Source organism: Ictidomys tridecemlineatus, chromosome 11 (genome assembly GCF_052094955.1).
Source record: "Ictidomys tridecemlineatus isolate mIctTri1 chromosome 11, mIctTri1.hap1, whole genome shotgun sequence".
Taxonomy (NCBI): domain Eukaryota; kingdom Metazoa; phylum Chordata; class Mammalia; order Rodentia; family Sciuridae; genus Ictidomys; species Ictidomys tridecemlineatus.
This window is the reverse complement of record NC_135487.1, coordinates 125897837-125915579: the sequence shown is the minus strand read 5'-3', so window position 1 is coordinate 125915579 and position 17743 is coordinate 125897837. Positions and strand designations below refer to the sequence as shown.

General features: G+C 55.9%; 2 protein-coding genes across 27 annotated transcripts in view; one reads left to right on the top strand and one right to left on the bottom strand.

Annotated features, from left to right (window-relative positions):
* Nucleotides 1-317: 317 nt before the first annotated feature.
* Nucleotides 318-11588, top strand: Lrrc71 (leucine rich repeat containing 71). 15 transcript variants are annotated; one of them, XM_078027350.1, is made up of 15 exons: nt 326-656; nt 3836-3985; nt 4228-4356; nt 4459-4534; nt 4709-4786; nt 7116-7184; nt 7360-7519; nt 7593-7676; nt 7762-7851; nt 8516-8665; nt 8837-8930; nt 9296-9384; nt 10485-10596; nt 10926-11044; nt 11307-11588. In XM_078027350.1, the coding sequence occupies exons 1-15, from the start codon at nt 497-499 to the stop codon at nt 11421-11423; spliced, it is 1677 nt and encodes a 558-aa protein (XP_077883476.1). In that variant the 5' UTR covers nt 326-496; the 3' UTR covers nt 11424-11588. The 15 variants fall into 15 exon arrangements, 10 of the variants coding, with proteins under 10 accessions (XP_077883478.1, XP_077883473.1, XP_077883472.1 ...); XM_078027349.1 differs by having other exon boundaries at nt 10482-10596; XM_078027351.1 differs by lacking the exon at nt 7116-7184 and having other exon boundaries at nt 327-656; nt 10482-10596.
* Nucleotides 11589-13816: 2228 nt separating this feature from the next.
* Arhgef11 (Rho guanine nucleotide exchange factor 11) overlaps nt 13817-17743 on the bottom strand; it is a 109477-nt gene continuing 105550 nt past the window's right edge. For 11 of the 12 annotated variants that reach the window (XM_021730551.3, XM_021730554.3, XM_021730552.3 and 8 more), the window contains 5 exons: nt 17310-17672; nt 16276-16371; nt 15046-15293; nt 14672-14861; nt 13817-14204 (listed from right to left, as the gene is read on the bottom strand). In XM_021730551.3, the coding sequence (XP_021586226.2) occupies nt 14152-14204; nt 14672-14861; nt 15046-15293; nt 16276-16371; nt 17310-17672 (950 nt within the window). In that variant the 3' untranslated portion in view covers nt 13817-14151. The remainder of the gene's footprint in view (nt 14205-14671; nt 14862-15045; nt 15294-16275; nt 16372-17309; nt 17673-17743) is intronic. The other variant, XM_078027337.1, reaches the window with a different exon arrangement.

Sequence of the window (17743 nt, the reverse complement as noted above, 5' to 3'; positions counted from 1 at the left end):
GTGTCCTCTCCCTGCCATGAGCTCTATTATGCCCGTCCAGTCCCTGTTCCAGGGGCTCAATTCCCGGGTACCTTGAGCCCGCCCTATCCCGGGCGCTCTGGTTCGGTGTAGGATCCCCGGGTCTGTCTCTCTCTTCGCAGCGATCCCTCCACGCAGGGTCCTCTAGGGTTCACCTGCGCCTGGCATTGCGCATCCCCCAGGTCCCGCAGTTCCCTTTCTGCTCTAGCCCCGCCCTCCGGACCCAGCGGGCCCCGCCCACCCGACTTTCCCTCCGCCGGCTCGGACCTGCGGCGCCCTCTGCCGGCCGCACTGTGCTCTGCACTGCCCCCGCCGCTCGCCCTCCCGCCGCGCGCGGTTGTCCTGGAGAGGGACGCGAAGGCTCGGCCTCAACAGACCCGCAGACGCCGAACAGACCTCGGATTCAGGCATCCCCAGGCTGCGCCCCCAGGGTCTTGGATCTTCTTCCCGCCCCGACGAGGGTCGCAGAGGCGCCAGCATGTCCAGCGAGCCGAGCGCGCCGGGAAGCTCACCCAGGACCCCTCGTCCTGGGACCCAGAAGTCGTCCGGTTCGGCGACCAAGAAGGGGGAGCGCTCAGTCAAGGAGAAGCCGCCGGCCGTGCTGCCGCCGGTGGGCGAGGAGGAACCCAAAAACCCCGGTACGCTGGCGGCGGGGCTGGCGCTCTGAAAGTTCCACTCGTGGCTGGGTTGGCCGCGCTGGGCTCCGAGCCTCGGCTCGGGAGGTGGTCAGTGGAACTTGTCTTGAAGATCCCACTCCAGGTCGGGATCTGACAAGAACGGCAACATGGTGTAAGCCAGGAGCCTGGCGCACCCCTGCAGTTGCAGCGACTCGGGAAGGAGGGGGCTGGGGCTGGAGGACTGCAAGTTCAGGGTCAGCCTCTAACAACTTAGAGTTGTGTTGTTGGTAAAACAAAAAGTGGGGGATGTAGCCCAGTGGTAGAGAACCACTGGGTTCAATCCCCAGTACCCCTCCCCCACATGCTGGTGCCTCTGGGACCCTCTCGGGTGCAGCCTGGGGATGCCCGAATCCCTCCTCACATGTCCTCTTTCTGCGGCAAGTGATAGAACCCCAATCCCAACTAATTAAGCACAAAAGGGAATTTATTGGAAGGCTCCTTGATACAATTTGACAGCTTTACTGTAAAAGAAGGACTTGCTGTCCCTGGGATGGAGGTAAAACAACTTGGGAAAGGCCTTGATGGTCTAACCTTGCCAGGTGCCATCTCCTTGTCAGAGCTAGTTGTGGGGTTGGGGAGGGGGTATATGAGAGCTGGAGAAGAAGCATATTCCAGAAAGGAACACAAGATAGGAGATAGGATAGGATCCCCTGGTTACATTAAACACACACACACACACACACACACACAGCTGCTGTATGGAGAATAGAGCAGAAGGGGCAGCGAACAGATTCAGAGAGATGGGTTAGGAGACAGCGGGTCCAGGAACAGTGGTAGTTGGGGAGGCAGTAATGGTGGAGAGGAGTGGATGGGTTAGGCTTCTCCGCGTGGAAGTAATAATTTGGCCAAGGCCTGGATAGGGTGGGGAGTTAGGAACACAGCAACAATCGTTCTCAGGGTTTTGGACTGGGAGCTGGGTGAGGGGAGGTGCCACTCTTGGAGAAGGGAAAGTTGGAAGGAGGGGCATGCCAAGGAGGGCCCTCAAGGCGGGGGGTTATCGAGGCAGCTGGACATGGGGGTCTGCAGTGCTGAAGAGAGTCCAGGGTGGAGAAGCATCTTTGGGAGCTGCTAATGTCTCGGCATGGTTAAGCCGTGGGAAGTGAGAGAAGTAGAGAGGAAGGAGGAAGTATAACTAGAGGAGAGGACTCAGGACACAGCCGTATGATGTGGAGAAGGAGGAGCTGGTGCGGGATCCTGAATGGCTTTGACCCAGAGGTATGAGGGCATGGGGACCCTGGGTAGAGAAGCAAGCAGGTCACCAGGGTCGTTTTAGCAGGCACCCTGTTGTGCTCTGGTGAGGGCAGATGTGGGGCTCAAATGGGGAAGGGTGCAATGGCTGATGTAGGAAGGTATATAGGTTTAGAGAAAATCCTACCCAATAGCTTCTATTTTTCAAGAAGCTTTAAGGCAAAGTCCTTATGGAGCATGAAGAAGGGGTGAGGGAGGGGAGGAGGAGAGGAGCCATCATCACCCTCTAGTAAGGTACCATCGACTAAAGTGCATTTCTACCATCGCATGGTTGGTTTTATCTTTTTCCTTTGGTGGAGTGGGGGTGCTAGGGATTAAACCTAAGGTTTTGTCACATGCTAGGCAAGCAAGCTGTCTTCTACTGAGGTACATCCCCAGCCCTGTCACTTGAAATTCTATGGGAGAGCCCATGTAATCAGAATCTCCTGGGATGGGACCCAGGAAGCTGTTTTAACAGGCTGTCTACCAGGTGCTTTGTAAAAAAGATTAAAAGTTTGACGATCTCTGTTCTTGAGAAAGGGGTGTGTAATGAAGCAAGGGGTGCCCTCCGCACAGGATTCAGCCTGGGCATGAAGAGAGGCTGTCTGATGGGGTCACCCCCACCTCCCTATGCCTTCTCTTGGCACTTGGTGCCCTGGGCTGACATTGCCTGTTCCTAGGGACAACGTGTCTCTCTCACCCCTTCCCCACCGAACCCAGGAGCCTCCAACTTCTCTGCATCCCGCCATCCCTCCACACCCTAGGCGCAGGCTACCTACTGCTCGGCTATAGGAGTCCCTCCAGGACACCTTTCACACCCTTTTGTCCCCTTGCTGTGAGCTCTTGCTTTCTCACCACTTCCTTTCAACTGTTCTCAGCATTGGTCTTCACAACAGGGCTTACTTTTAAAAACAGCTCTAAAGATGGGATCCCAGGTAGGGCGGGCTCCTGGTTTACCCCTCTAATCCCAGCCACTAGTCAGGCTGAGGCAGAAGGATGACAAGTTCTAGGTCAGCCTCAGCTTCCCCCCACCCCCTCCAGCAGCACCTGCTGCTACTGGCCTGGGTAGTGTTGCTGTGGGACTCCAGGTTGGTGGCACCGTGGCAGGGACATCTCTTCCACCTCCAAGAACTTCTTCCTGGATTATCCATTGGGAGAACTGAAAACAGCAGGGATCTCATGGGGATTCAGACACCTTAGGTTTGCAGAGCCCTCGGGATAGACATGGTGGACATATCTGAATTAATGTAACCCAGGAATGTGTTAATGTTTCTAAAGCCTTTAGAACAGCACGGAACACTAGGAATGCCATACAGTGTTTGTTAAACAAGCATGCGGTGCTGCTAGACCTCCTTGTACATATAAGGGAGCGGGCAGGAGGGGACAAGATTTCACATAAGGCCTGGATTTATGTGAGTGTCCAGAGCAGTCCCTGCAGGGAAGGGAGACAGGGTGGAGCCTGGACTGTGGACACCCTGTGGAAGGAGGCACACCGCTCTCCCAGGGAAGCTCCCTGGCCCAGGGGGTGATGGAAGGAACCAGCACATAAAAGGTGTCTGGAGCCTGGCGCGGTGGCGCACGCCTGTAATCACAGCAGCGCGGGAGGCTGAGGCAGGAGGATTGCCAAGTTCACCACCGCAACTTAGCGAGGCCCTAAGCAACTTAGCTAGACCCTGTCTTTAAATAACATGTAAACAGGGCTGGGGATGTGGCTCAGGGGTTCAGTGATCCTGGGTCCAGTTCAATACAAAAACCAAACCCAAACCGCGGTCTCAGAGCAGCGCCACCCGGAGGCCCTAGGGCGTGGGAACCCGGGCCTGGGGGCGGTCCCTAGGGGGGTCGAGGCTCTCTGCTGCCCTCTGACGGTGCGCGGGCGCTGAAGCCTGAGGGCAGGCGCTCTCCCCCTCCGGCAGAGGAGTACCAGTGCACCGGGGTCCTGGAGACTGATTTCGCGGAGCTCTGCACGAGGCTGGGCTACACAGACTTCCCCAAAGTTGTCACCCGGCCCCGCCCCCACTCGACCTTCACCGCCTCGGCCTCCATGTCAGAAAAACCCACCTCAGGTGAGTGGCGGTGGCGCCCAGAGGAGCCTGCCAGGACTACGGTCCTCTCATCGCACCGGGGCGGAAAGGTGCGGGCGCAGGTGGCGTGGGTATCTGTGCACGCCCAGGGCAGGGGCTTGGCGCGGCGGGGAGCTGGCGGGGCGTTGCCTGTCTTCCGGCGGAGCCTGGCCTGGTGCTCTTCGCCCCCGCCGGTCCGTGGAGGGTATTGGTGCTGTCCCCTCCCTCCTCACCCTGCCTTCTAGACGACCAGCGACTGTCGGCGTCCTGCAGCCTCAACAGCCTGGAAAGCAAATACGTGTTCTTCCGGCCCACGATCCAGGTGGAGCTGGAGCTGGACGACAGCAAGGCGGTGAAGGAAATCTACATCCGCGGTGAGCCCGGTCCCTGCGCGCTCCGTCCCTGCGCGCCCCGTCCCTGCGCGCCCCGTCCCTGCGCGCCCCGCCCCGAGGCACCTTCCTCCTCTCTCTTCGCAGGTTGGAAGGTTGAGGACCGGATTCTGGGTATCTTCTCCAAATGTCTGCCCTCGCTCAGCCAGCTGCAGGCCATCAAGTGAGCGCACTGGGGACGGGGGCGGGGGGCTATGGAGACTGGGGCTCCTGGTGGCTTGGAGGACTGTAGGAAACTGGGAGGGGAGGACTGCAAGGAAGGGTGTGGTTGGAAGGACTGTGAGTAGGGGTTTCAGCAGGTGACCTCCAGCTGTTTCTGTACTTCCTGCCCATTCAGCTTTTGGAAGGTGGGGCTGACCGATCATACCCTGACCACCTTCATCGCCCTCCTGCCTCTCTGTTCACCCACGCTCAGGTCAGCACTGGGAAGAGGCTGCCACGCCTGGGGAGTCTGGCTGGGTGGGCCACGATGGGGAGTCTATGTGCAGAAGTGGCAAGTCCCAGCTCTGGTACGCCTGGGTGGCATCCCAGGGAAAGCAGGGCTCTGTCAGTGTGTGCTGGATCAGGAAACTCCCAAAGGACAAGAAGTCGTGTTTCAGCCTACATCAGTATCCAAACAGCCCAAACTTTGGGCCTCACCCCCTTTCTGCCAGTCCTGCTACCCTCTACCCTTCCAAGCCATCTCTCTTGTTCCCTAGCCCATGATAGACTGCAGGGCAGTGTAGGGACTGTGCAGGGGGAGGGGTGGTTGGGGGTGACAGGAAGAAGCCCACCCACCTTATGAGTGAGGGGCAGGAAGAGGTGGAAGGCTGCCTTCGAGGATGATACTGAGCTGAGCCCTGGAGGACTAGGTGCAAGCCAGGCCAGGCTTTAGGAAGGGACATTCCTGCATAGGAAGGCGCGGGAGTGAGGATGGGGTGGCAAGGGGTGAGGGTGTGGTGAGCTAGTGTGACTCCAGGTGTGGTTTGGTGTGCTAAGGAGAGCTCTCACTCTGCTGCTGGCCCCTTTGGAAGGCTTCCACAGCACCTTGAGTTTTCTTGCTTCAAAGAACATTCCCTTCAGTGCTACATTCACACAGAGCTGCCACGACTTCGTCTTGGGGATGGGATGGACATTCCTGTTGAGGACGGGGACTATGTCTTCTTTTTTTTTTTTATTTAAAAATTTTATACATACCCATATTTAGTGGTCGATGGACACAGTACCTTTTATTTATTTGTTTTTATGTGGTGCGGAGGATCGAACCCAGTGCCTCACACTTGCTAGGCAAGTGCTCTACCACTGAGCCACAACCCCAGCCGTTGGACTCTGTCTTCTTCAGTGGGGCTCCCAGCAGTCTTTGTGTAGCACATTGTGGACACACATTTCAGCTGGGCTGGGGATGTGGCTCAGTGGTTAAGCATCCATGAGTTCAATTCTGGGTATAGAAAAGAAAAGAAAAGAAACATACATTTCATTCCATCATGGGAACTAGAAACATTTTAACTGCAAAGAAAGAACCACAGGAATTTATTATGCAAGGATAATTCTTGCCAGCACAAAAATAATTAAAAAATGAATTCAGTTTTGGGGGTTGGGTTGTGGCTCAGAGGTAGAGCACTTGCCTTGCAGGTGCGGGACCCCCAGGTTCGATCCTCAGCACCACATAAAAGTAAATAAGTGAAATAGAGGTATTGGTCCAACTACAACTAAAAAATAAATATTAAAAAATGAATTAGTTTTTGAGAAAAGACAAGGGAGCCTACAAGACTTAGCAAAAATTACAGATCACAGCCAGGCATGGTGATGCATGTCTACACTCCCGGTGGATCAAGAGGCCGAGGCAGAGATTCACAAGTTTGAGGCCAACCTGGGCAACTTAGGGGTACCCTGTCTCAAAATTTTATTTTTTAAGGGCTGGGGATGTGGTTCAGTACTAAAGGGGGGAAAACTACAGATCCTGGAAGAAAATGCTTAAATGGAGAAATTTCTGAGCATTGATTGAATTTTTTGTTGTGACTTAGGAAAAAGACCTCTGTTTTCTGAAAAGCTATTACCCTGTGTAGGGGTCATGTAACAAAGTAACCCCCCCCAGTTTAGTGGCTTAAAATGATAAGAATTTATTATCTTAACAATGTCCCTGAGATCATCTTGGTGTAGATTCCTGGGTGCTTCTGGCTCAAGGTCTGTCTTGAGGTGGCAGTGGAGCTGTTGCCTGGTTGTGGTCATTTCAAGGTGAGCTAGGCAGACAGTCTGCTCTCAAGCTCGTTGGTGTGACTGATTTCATTGGGCCTCTCCAGAGGCTGGCTGAGTGTCCTAATGGGAGAGCAGTTGGTGAGTGTCAGAGAGGACCCAAGATAGAAGCTACAATCGTCACCTAAACTCAGAAGTGACATACCATCGCTTCTGTCATATTCTGTGCCTTTTTAAGGGATTCACCGGGGATTCACCGAGTCTAGTCATACTAAAGGGGAGAGCATTACACCGGGCCTCACTACCAGGAACTGAGGATTTTTGAAGGCCATCTTAGAGAATACCTTACCACAGGTCACCTTTGGGGAGTGACCTTTTCACATGGCCACATTCCTGGGTTTTTAGTCCGAGGAAGTATCACATACATTTTCTAAATTGGTAGGGGCGGGAGTGGGGTGGTATCCTTTGGCTCTGTTTCCTGATTGCTCTCTAGAGACCCCAACTTCCTGTCCACCCCCCTTCTTGCCTGGCCTCGATGGCACCTACTGGTTCTTGGGTCTCTCCCACCTTAGGAAAGTGTCTCTGGAGGGGAATCCGCTGCCGAAGCAGTCATATCACAAGCTCATGGCGCCCGACAGCCCGTGAGGTTCCCTGCCCCATCCACGCCCCCAACTTTCTGTCCCTCATTCCAAGCCATCTTAGCCCCCACCTTTCCATGTCCTTCCAGCACCTCCCTCAGGAGTCCTCAGTCCCTGCTCCTTTGTCTTGATTCCCAAGAGCGCCCTTGGCACCCGTGTTTGCACCTCTCTGCTGCAGGATCGCCCACCTGTCTCTGCGGAACAACAACATCGACGACTACGGGGCGCAGCTGCTGGGCCAGGCGCTGTCCACGCTGCACAGCTGCAACCGGACCCTGGTCTCGCTCAATCTGGGCTTCAACCACATCGGGGACCAGGGCGCGGGCTTCCTGGCAGACGTGCGTGGGCTGCGGCGCGGGGGCTGCCCGGCGCGGGGTGGCGCCGCGGCTCACCAGCGCTCGGCCTCCGCAGGGGCTGCGGCTGAACCGCTCGCTGCTCTGGCTGTCCCTGGCTCACAACCGCATCCAGGACAAGGGCGCTCTGAAGCTGGCCGAGGTGGGGTTCTCGGTGGGTTGAGGCCGGGGAGGCCGCCCCAAATCTTCCCGGAGGCCAGCGTCTGAGGGTGCCGGCCTCGTCCCAGGTCCTGCGTCCCTTCGAGCTGACACACACCGAGGTGGTGGAGCGCCGGCGCCTCCTGCTGGAGAAAGGGACGCAGGAGCGGTCGCGATCGGTGAGGAGCCCCCCAGCCCCGGAGCGATCTGAGAGCAGCTTCCCGGCTGGGAGGACCTCCGCTCTCGGTCCTCCCTCCCTGCACTGTGACGGTCCTTCTCTCCGAAGCTCGGCTCTAGGTGCACAGGTCTAACTAGTGTTCGCCAGGCCCCTGCCTGAGGGCTCCAAATGCAAACTTCTCTATGGGCAGAGTGTATGGGAAAGGATACTAGATTGACTGTCTGGGACCTGAATCTAGCTCGGCCACATACCAGTCTGCGACCTTGGACATGTTACTTAACCTCCGTGCCTGTTCTCACACCTGTAAATGGGAATAATTGTGCCTATCTCCTAGGATTAGGAGCATTAAATGAGCTCATTCATGTAAAGCATTTGGAACGGGGCCTGGCACTTAGCTCAAGAAAAGCTAGACTCTGTTTCTCCCTCAGTATGGGATCCCTTACCTTGACCCCAGCTCATCCCCACCCATACCTCTGCTCTTCTCACCCCAAACTCCTCAACCCAGGGAAAGAGCATCAGGGGAATGTTTCCAGCATTTAGGAAGAGAGGTGGGCGGTGGGTGGGGTGCTGTCTGCCCAGCGCTACCCAGGCTTGGGCTTCTCATCATTCCCTGTGGAGCGCGGGCTCCAGTGCCTTCCTCTGCCCCTTTCCATTTGTCAACACAGCCCTCCTCCTCTCGACATGCGGACTTCAAATCAGACCGTGACAAGGCCCAGGCGCTGGGGATGACCTCTGTTGCATTGACGGACAAGTCAGAAAAGATGCAGGCAATGAAAGCCCCAAAGGGCCTGAGCAAGAAGAAGGAGAAGCCAGGGGTAGGTGTGTCGGGGACAGGCGGCCGGGTGTTGGGGGGGGACAGGGCAGGATGTGGGCGCTGTTCAGAGGGCGGGAGGGAGAATGCCCAGGGGGGCCTTTCAAGTTGCAGCACACCTGCTGTCCGTCTCCCTGGGAGATGGGACTTTCTGTTCTCCTCTCCTCCTCCACAGGAAGTGGTCAAGAAGGAGGAGAAGTCAGGGTCTGGACAGTCACCCACACAAGGAGCCCCCAAGAAAGAAGACGCTGCCAAGTCAGGCAAGGGGAGTAAGTGTGGGGCGCTCTGGGGCCCCTTCCCTGCGGGGAGGGCACACTGGGCTGGATGCAAGGGCACTTCTTGGCCTGGAGGTGTCTGCCAGGACTTGGTCTTGCCTCTCTCCCACTCTTTTTCCTTCTCACAGCAGGGTGATGTGGGGGCTCCATGGCCCAGACATCATGACAGCTCATTTCTTTGGGGCTGGACGTTTGAGGACCTGTCCTCAGCAAAGGACTCTACCCACCTCAGGGGCCCCTTCCGGCTGTCTTGATTGCACCCAAAGTTCTGATAGGGGGCCTCACTTGGTCCACCCTCTCTGGGGAGCGGGTGGTATCCGGGATCTGCTTTGTGCAGCCTCGCTTCTTCTCTGGCCCAGAGGTCACCATCCCTGAGCAGAAGCAAAGCAAGGGGAAAGGGACCAAGCTGGGGAGCAAGGAGAAGCGCAGCATTCTTCTGGAGTCCGAGGTGAGCTGCAGGAGAGGTGGGGTTGGGCTTTCCCGGGCTTCCGCCCCCAGCTCCTCCAGGAACGGGGTGTACTGTGGCAACAGCCACTTTCTCTTCAGACGTGGTCCTCTTCTCCCCCTTTCCACCATGGGCCTGCTCTCTGGGAATAACGGGCTCAGCGCTTCCCCTCTCCTCCCAACTTGGGCACCCCCCCACCTTTCCTTGTCTAATAGTAGTCCACACCTTGGATCTGTCCTCCCAATGGAGGCTGCCTCCCTAAAGGCCACCCGCTCACCATCACCACCCCACCATTAGCTTGCACACTTGCGTAAGGAGCAGAATGTGTTCTCTGGCCCTCTCAGCAGCTCGCAGGGCACTTTCCAGTCATGACACTGCCCCGCCCCACCTCCGCACGGCTCCTCCCCCAGACCCTCTCTGCTTTGCCCCTGGGTCTTCCCTCTCAACTTGGATCAGCCTGCTCCCTGCTTCAGGATCATCATGGGCTGCCGAGTTAGCACCTCCCAGTTCTTCTGTCAGCTGCATGAGGGTCTCCTCCTCAGACTCCCTCAACACCGCCGCTCTATACTGTCTAGGCAGGGAAGGACCGGGTCACCTTTAGGATTCTTCCCTGGCACCAAGACAAGCTCTTACAGAAGAGGTAGTGAGACTTGGGTTTCTGCGGAGTCTTGGGCTGGCCCTGTTCATCACCAGGTGTCATATACCTTCACGCGTCAGCTCACCAGCCACCAGCCACCTCTTGTAGGAGGCCGTTCCTGGCCCCCGAGACTGGTCTAAATGCCCCACTTCTTGGCTCCCATGGCACTCCAAGCTTACCTGTGTTAATTGTTCTGCTCTACTGCATTCCAGTTTCACTCTCTGGCTCCCAATACTGCAAAGCTTCTGGAGGATATATTTATCTTTGTGTCCCCAGCACCAAGGACAGAGCCTGGACTTTTTTTGTGGTGCTGGGGATTGAACCCAGGGCCTTGTGCATGTGAAGCAAGCACTCTACCAACTGAGCTACATTCCCAGCCCTCAAAACATATTTGTTGAATGAATGAATGAATGGCCTGTTGACCAGCTCCCCTCTCCTCTGCTGCAATTAGTATCTACTTTAGCAGCTGGTTGCTGAAACTACTGAGATGATCAACCCTCTCCTGGAGCCCGTCGAGCACCGGGATGGGAAGGTTTTCATGCCTGGGAACAAGGTCCTTTTGCACCTCAGCCTCCTCCGTATGTTTGCCGACCGACCCTGCCCCATGCCGTGGGGTTGGCTGCCTGGGTACCTGTGCTGGCTCCCTGGGGGTGCACCTGGTTCTCCCACAGTTGGGCATCGAGTCTCGCATGGGCCAGAGAGGGAGAGGAAGTGCTGGGTCAGGGAGGAGGCTGAGGATATTGAGAGGCAGATGGAGGGAAGGGGGTGCAAAGGGTGGAGGGAATTCAGACAAGGAATAAGTGGGGATGGGCTCATGGAAAGGTGGTCTTAGGGTGAGTCTGGGGATGAACAGTGGAGGAGCCGGGCTGTGGATGCGGGTGGTGTAAGAGTCTGTACTTTCCACCAGGAAACCGCATCACAGAGGTGGGGCTGGAGGCCTTCCTGGCCACAGTGCAGTACCAGGTGCAGTTCAAGTCCAAGAGCATGTCCAAGGGCCCAGTGGGGCTGCTGTGGCTGTCTCTGGCGGTAAGTCCCTGTCCCCGTCTTGTGCCATTGCTGCAGGCAGCTTCTCTCTCCTGATTCCTGATCCAAGGAAGATGTGCAGTCCCCAGTTTTTTTTTTTTAAATCACAACATAACTTCTGACCCTCCCTGCTGCGCTTTGGTACACGGGATTGAACCCAGGGATCCTTTACCACTGGGCGACAGCCCCAGTTCTGAGAATTAACTAGTCCCAGAGGACTAACTTTCATTCTTGTCAGCTGTCACTCTTCCTTTTCCTCTCCTAGAAAAACTGCTTTGACCCACAGTGTCCCACGTATACTACGATCCAGGAGCTGATGCTGCCGAGAGACCCCATCAAGACCAAGATCAGGGAGGAAGAGGTCGTGGCTTTCCCTACCTAGCCCTGCTCCGCAGTCTTCCCCGAGCCTCGGCCACAGAAGCACCTCCTGGCCCTGTGTGGACTGACCTCTCCAGGGGAGACCTGGGCCCAATAACAGTCTATTGCTGTACTTTTCTTTGACATTGTCAACTTTGTTCTAGAAATACTCAGAATACTTGAACTCGGAGAGTCTGTTCATTATTACAAGGCCAGAGATGGCAGAACAGTGATGGTTTGAATGAGTCTGCAGTTCTGCTGGGGATATCTCAGTCCCTCTTACATCAGGCAGCCAGGGAGTCCCTCCTCTGGCTCCTGGGGGCTAGGTTTTGCCCAGGCAGCCCGCTCTCTCTCCAGCGTTCCCAGAAGAGATGTGCTTTGCTAGGAGCTGCATTCAGCCTCTGGTGTCGGAGGCAAGGACTTAGGCTTGGTGACAGACATCATCCGTGGGAGAGGGAGGAGCAGACAGGCGGGGAGGAACTGAAAAGGCCAGGCCCGGCCCCTAGCATACTCCCTCCTGCTTTTCCGACCTGACCAGCCCCGTGTTTGGTTTGGAAGAGGCCCAGTTTAAAAAAGTGCGAAGTCTTGGACAGGCCACCTGGGAGAGATTGCTAAGTATATCGACACCTACACAGTGAAGGTTGGGCACTAAACATAGTAGTCAGCAACTGAAACCAGAGACACCAGGCAGCTGTGGGGGTCCTGGCATGGGCCAACCTTGTCCTGGAGTGCCACCTCCACCGAGAATAAATGTGCCCAGAGCACAGGACTGGCTTCTGGGGAGCCTCCTGAGAAGGTACAGAGGTCATACGCCTGCCTCACCTGAGCAGCCTGCACCTGCTCCACATCCCTCACTACTTTGCCTCTACTCACCCTAAACTGCCATCCCACCTGGTGTGTGGCTTTGGCTTTCACAGGGCCCTGCGAGTGCCTGCATCCCTCTTGCTCTGTTGGCCCCCACTGCCTGTCTCCAGGAATAACCTGCCATTTCTTTGAACTCCCACACAGAGCACCTTACCATACGCGATGCTGATGGGCCAGGCCAGCTTCTCTTTACCCCTGCCCAAGGCCTCTGAGGTTCGAGGACCTCTTTCAGCCCTTATCTTTATCTCCATAATTTTAGTGATGGTTAGTCCTGGTGACGTGGCTGTCTATGGGAGGTGGGGGGAGCTGGCCAGGCCTAAGATGAGCCGCCACTGTGTTTTATATTCCTGCTGTTGAATGAGGGTGGCTCCCTGGGTCCCTGGGGTCCCCTGCACCTTTATATGTGTAAACTGAGCTGTGATTGTTTTTGGCACTGGGAGTTGAAAGCAGGGGTGCTCTACCACTGAGACCGGGTATGAGTTGCCCGGGCTGGTCTTGAACTTGTGATCCTCCTGCTTCAGCCTCCGGAGTTGCTGGGATCACAGGCACGTGCCACAGTGCCCAGCTGAGTTTAGCATGTTTTTGCACTTTTTTTTTTTTTTTTCCCCAATTGTAGATGGACACAGTACCTGTATTTACTGTTTATGTGGTGCTGAGGATGGAACCCAGGGCCCCACACGTGCTAGCTGAGTGCGGTACCACTGAGTCATCACCCAGCCCCAGGTTTTTACGTTTTTGTGTGTGCAGGAACTATAACTTACTTTGCCCAGCCTCTGTTCAGGGAGCAGGCATCTGCAGCTCCGGGAGAAAACATGGTAAGGCCTGGATGTGGAGGTTTCAGGTCGAGGGGGGCTGCCTCAGTTCCCTCCCCGTATTCCTGGCCAGCCTCAAGGGAGCCTTTTAGGGTAGTAGTTCGAAGAATCACACACACCACAATTGAAGAATATTTAACTTTTCTTAAAAAAAAAAAAAAAAATCTTAACCATGAAAGGAAGAAAATAAGAGTATACATTATCTTAACAGCAAAACAGTCATTTCCATATCTATATTTTATATATTATATATATATTTATATATATATATATATATATATATATGTATATATACACCTAGCACAGTGTGTATATTCTATTCAGTGGGATGTGGAGTGAGGACATGGGCCAGTGCTGCAGTGGCCCCTGGGATGGTCCTGGATTAATTCAGGGTCTCCAGTATTTAAATCCCCAGCCCTTCTCCTGGGGTCCGTTTTCAGCTCCGTACCTGCTACAGGGTTTTCTACAGAGGGAGGCTGGGGATGAGCTGTAGGAAGCGGGGGGGAGCTCAGCACCAGGCTGGAGGAGGGGCTCTGGAGCTAAGTGGGGCTGGAGCCGGGAGACCTTCTTGTCCTTGGGGGACAGTGGCGTGTGGTCTGGTTTAGCTCTGCTTTCAGCCCTGACCCTGGTTGCTGACCAGAGATGCCAGTGAAGCCCCCCTTCCCTTAGCAGTCCCTCTATAACCACCTCCAGCCCTCCAGGGACAGAAACAATAAGGTCAAGTTATTTACAATAGCAAAGATGCACATACAATACATACATATTTATAAGAAACCAAAGTGACAAAGAGGAGGGGTAGGCGCCCTGCTCACTGGGGGGCCTGTGAAGAGGGGAGGGAGAAAGTGCATTCATACAGCAGCCTCCTCCCCTCCTCTCGCCCATACTCTGAGCGGGGGTCTTTCAGAAGCGGTCAGCATGCTCAGGAGACAAAGGCCTCGGAGGGGTGGGCTAAAGGGAGGGAAAAGACACTGGAACTTGACTCCGTTCTGAGCAGACCAAGCAACATGCAGCACCCCCCCTCCCCCGGCCTCAGCTGATCCGGTTCCTCTATGGCCTTTTCCACAGGAGGCTGGAGGGCTACAGTCCAGGTGATGTGTCTGTGGCGCTATCGTCCAGCGGGGCGTCAAAGCCTGTAGGGGATGGTGAGGGTGAGGAGCTGGCCAGGCCTGAGGTGCCCACCTCTGTGCTCTGCCCACCTGCTTCCTCAGGTTCACCCTTCTGGGCCCTCCACCATGACAAAGCTCTCTTCTCCAGCCTGAACAGGGGTATCTACCGAGCCCCACTTTGCCACGCCCAAAGCCTCTAGGTCAGGCCGTCGGGGCTTGGCTTTCTTGAGTTGGGACGTGTCTCTGGCCCACCTGCTCGGTTCTGAACCTTCTGATGAGAGCACAAGGCTTCAGTTCTGGTTCCCACCTTTAGGGGAACTTTTGTGGGCCTCTCTAAAAAAAGCCCTTTCTGAAACTGAGGGGATGAGAGGGTTACACTCAAGGGGGAATAGGACCCCTGCAAACACCTCTCCCACTCCCTGGCCATTTCCTCCTGAGCTGCTGGGCCCCTCCCTCGTGGTAGATCCGAGGCAGGAACTGGCTTCACTCACCGTCCTCAGGGCAGGAACCTGGTTCATGGCTGTTCTGGGAGTCAGAGGCCAGGGCTTCCTTGGCTGGAGGTGAGAGGGAGCTGTCTGTCCACCTGGCTGCCTCTGTGTGGAAACTGCCCACAGGTGTGGTGCCACCAGATGACTCTCCTCCAAGGGACTTCAGTAGCTCTCTGTGGGCCAGTTCCATGTCCTGGAAGAGTTTCAGGGGCAAGGTCTGCTAGAGTCCTTCTACTCATAAGGCTGCTGGGGGAAGAAGGTGTCACACTGTCTAATCCAGGCTGGGCCCTGGGGATGGGACTGTGATTTAAGGATGTGGCTGGGTGGACTGAGGCCAGGAAGACACAGACCTCATTCCTAGGGAATGCGTCCCTTACCTTGAGCCTGTTGAGCTTGTGGGTGAGCTGCTCAATGGTGCGGAAGATCCTGCCCACGTCCCTGAGGGCCAGGCTAGGGAGAGAGCGGCTAGAGCGTCTTTGGTCTCCACTGCTTCCCTGCACCTGGGGCTGAGGCTGTGTCTGCAGGCCAGGGTGGCGATCAGGCTGGGAGGGGCTTGTGGGCGCCCCAGAAGAGTCAGTGCTGGAGTCCAGGGGTCCTGCTGGCATGCTGACATAAAAACAGTTCCCTGTGCCCACAGCAAGAGGAAGAGGTTAGGAGGCACACAGACACATCTAAGCCACCCTCCCGCTCCATTTCCCATGCCGATTGGCAGAACGTGGCCCCCACACTGCCTGTAAAACCCCTCTCTCTAGATGGTGATTTTGCTCAGGCTGGCCACATGCCAGGAGAAGGAGCTCAGTGGTGAACTAAAGGGAGAGGGGCAAGGCCATAATTTCTTTTGGAAAACGCGAAGATCTCCCATCTCCTCTTGAAGGGAAGGGGAAGATGTTGGGCTGGTTTTAGATTCTTTTGAAGGGGAGCAGGCAGGGATCTTTTTTTTTTTTAATATTTTTTAGTTCTCGGCGGACACAACATCTTTGTTGGTATGTGGTGCTGAGGATCGAACCCGGGCCGCACGCATGCCAGGCGAGTGAGCTACCGCTTGAGCCACATCCCCAGCCCAAGGCAGGGATCTTTTTCACCCTGTCTCAGCTTAAGTTCTGGGGATGAATTTCAACACTGCCCCTGTCCCGTACCTCACCACGTGGGCACCTCGACCCATCCGAGGTCAGAGGCAGCCAGAGGAAGAGGGCAGAGGGTCCCTGAAGGCAGCAGGATGGGTAAGTACTGAAGAACCTGGGAGGCTGAGTAGCCTGTTCCCACAGTGGCATAAGGGGGCTGGGTGGGGCTGTTTGGAGTGCCAGGGCCCTGGGCACTCATAGACTTCCTGCCTCGTATCTCAAAAGTCTAGGTGTCAAGCCCAAGGTCTGAAAGGGGGCTGGACACCTCTGGGCGAGTGGTTTCTGAGAGCCGGAGACTGGACTTGACGGTGTGGGATCTATTCCGTTTCGGAGCCCACACGCTGCTACCTGCCCATTCCAGACAGTCGAGTGAGTGTGTAGGGCAGCGTGTGTTGGGTGGGGTCTGATACCCAAGGTCCAGCTCTGCCCACAGTCCCCTGCTCCAGCCTGGCCTGGCTGTGGCTCAAGGAGAAGGTGATTGATTACCCGTAGCCTGTGATGCGCCTTCCACTTCGGGTGGCTCAGGCTTGGACTGGCCACTCTCTGGTAGTGCAGGGACAACCTTGCTGCCTGCCACCTCAGCTGCACCGCCACCACCACCACCACCACCAGAGACAGGAAAGACCAAAACACAAGAACAGGAAAGGGAGAGCAGGAGGAGAGGGAAGAAGTGGGGGTGGCAGAAAACAAGAAAGGGGAAGAACAAAGTGAACACAAGATCACCCACAACCCGTCCCAGGAGGCTGCGGAGGACTTTCCACCACTTCACCAAGAGGAAGGAAGGTCAGTTCCCAGAAACCCAGGAGAGGCAGGAGCAGGAGGTGGAGTGGGCATGGAGGGGGCAGGAGGCTCTGTGGGTGACAGACCTCACTTGTCTTCCTGCCACATGCCTCAGTTCAGCCTCCTCTTTCTGGTAGCTGGCTGTCTCGCCTTGACCTCACAGAACTGGCCTCAGCCCCCTGCAGCTAGCCTTGTCCCACAGCCGTCCATAGGCCGCCCTCCCCACCACCTTATTTACTTGGCCACAGCCCCTTGCTCTCCGAGGTCTTCCCAGCTTGTCTTGAAGTCCCTCTACTCCTAGCTATTCTCACCACTGCTATCTGGAGTGAGTGGCTGGCTGCAAAAACATCTGCCCTTGTCTTCCCGAGTCTAAGGCTCTTGGGAAGAAGGCTCATTATCCTTCCTTAGGAGTAAAAGGTGGGTGAAGAACGGGAACTTTATTGGTAGTTGACTGGTGCCAGGCAGTACGAAATGTCCTCACAGATTACAGAACAGACTTCAGAGATGATTGGCATTTTGTCTGAGGTCATGCAGACATTAAATGGCAGAGCTAGTGCTTTGGACCTGAGCTGTGCGACTCCAGGGACTTCATATCCTCTCTGTCCTTCCCCCAGGACCCACACCAGCTTCTGATCACACAGTACCCAGGGAACGGGGAAAGGAAGCAGCTGCGTGAGACTTGCCACTTCCCCAGCAAAAGGGGGTTGCCTGTCTCCCATGGACCCACTCACGTATTTTACCTTTTCTTACAACTTTGTAACTTCCTGCTGCCTCTGTGCCTGGAGCCTCTTCAGGTGGACTCCTATCCAGCTCAGGAGACTCCCAGATGCCAGAGTTTCTGGTCCTTGGGGGCAGGTGTGCCAGAGAACAGAGCGCTGTGTCTTTTTGCTCTGCCTGGGCCCCTTCTGGCCCCAGAAGCTGGGTATTGTCTCCATCATCCCCAGCAGGAGCCTGTCCTGGGGAGCCTGGGTCCCAGGGGTGAGAGGTGATGCTGATGACAGAAGGGGTAGGTGTCAGGTCATCTTCGGGCTCCCCAACAGCTGGAGTGTCCACAGTGTGTCCTGGCAGCAGGCTCCACAGGATCAGGCGCCGCAGGTTCTCCACTGGAGGAAAAACAGGGTGATGGCTCCCCAGGCAGGGCCACGCATGCACACCAGCAGTGGGGGCAGGTGCA

Excerpts from the sequence above, each read along its gene's own strand:
- Lrrc71 (XM_078027344.1), top strand. The coding sequence starts at position 497 with ATGTCCAGCGAGCCGAGCGCGCCGGGAAGCTCACCCAGGACCCCTCGT. Across the intron at positions 657-3,835 it reads GGAGGAACCCAAAAACCCCG|AGGAGTACCAGTGCACCGGG; the intron begins GTACGCTGGCGG and ends CCCCTCCGGCAG. Across the intron at positions 10,597-10,925 it reads TTTGCACCTCAGCCTCCTCC|GAAACCGCATCACAGAGGTG; the intron begins GTATGTTTGCCG and ends ACTTTCCACCAG.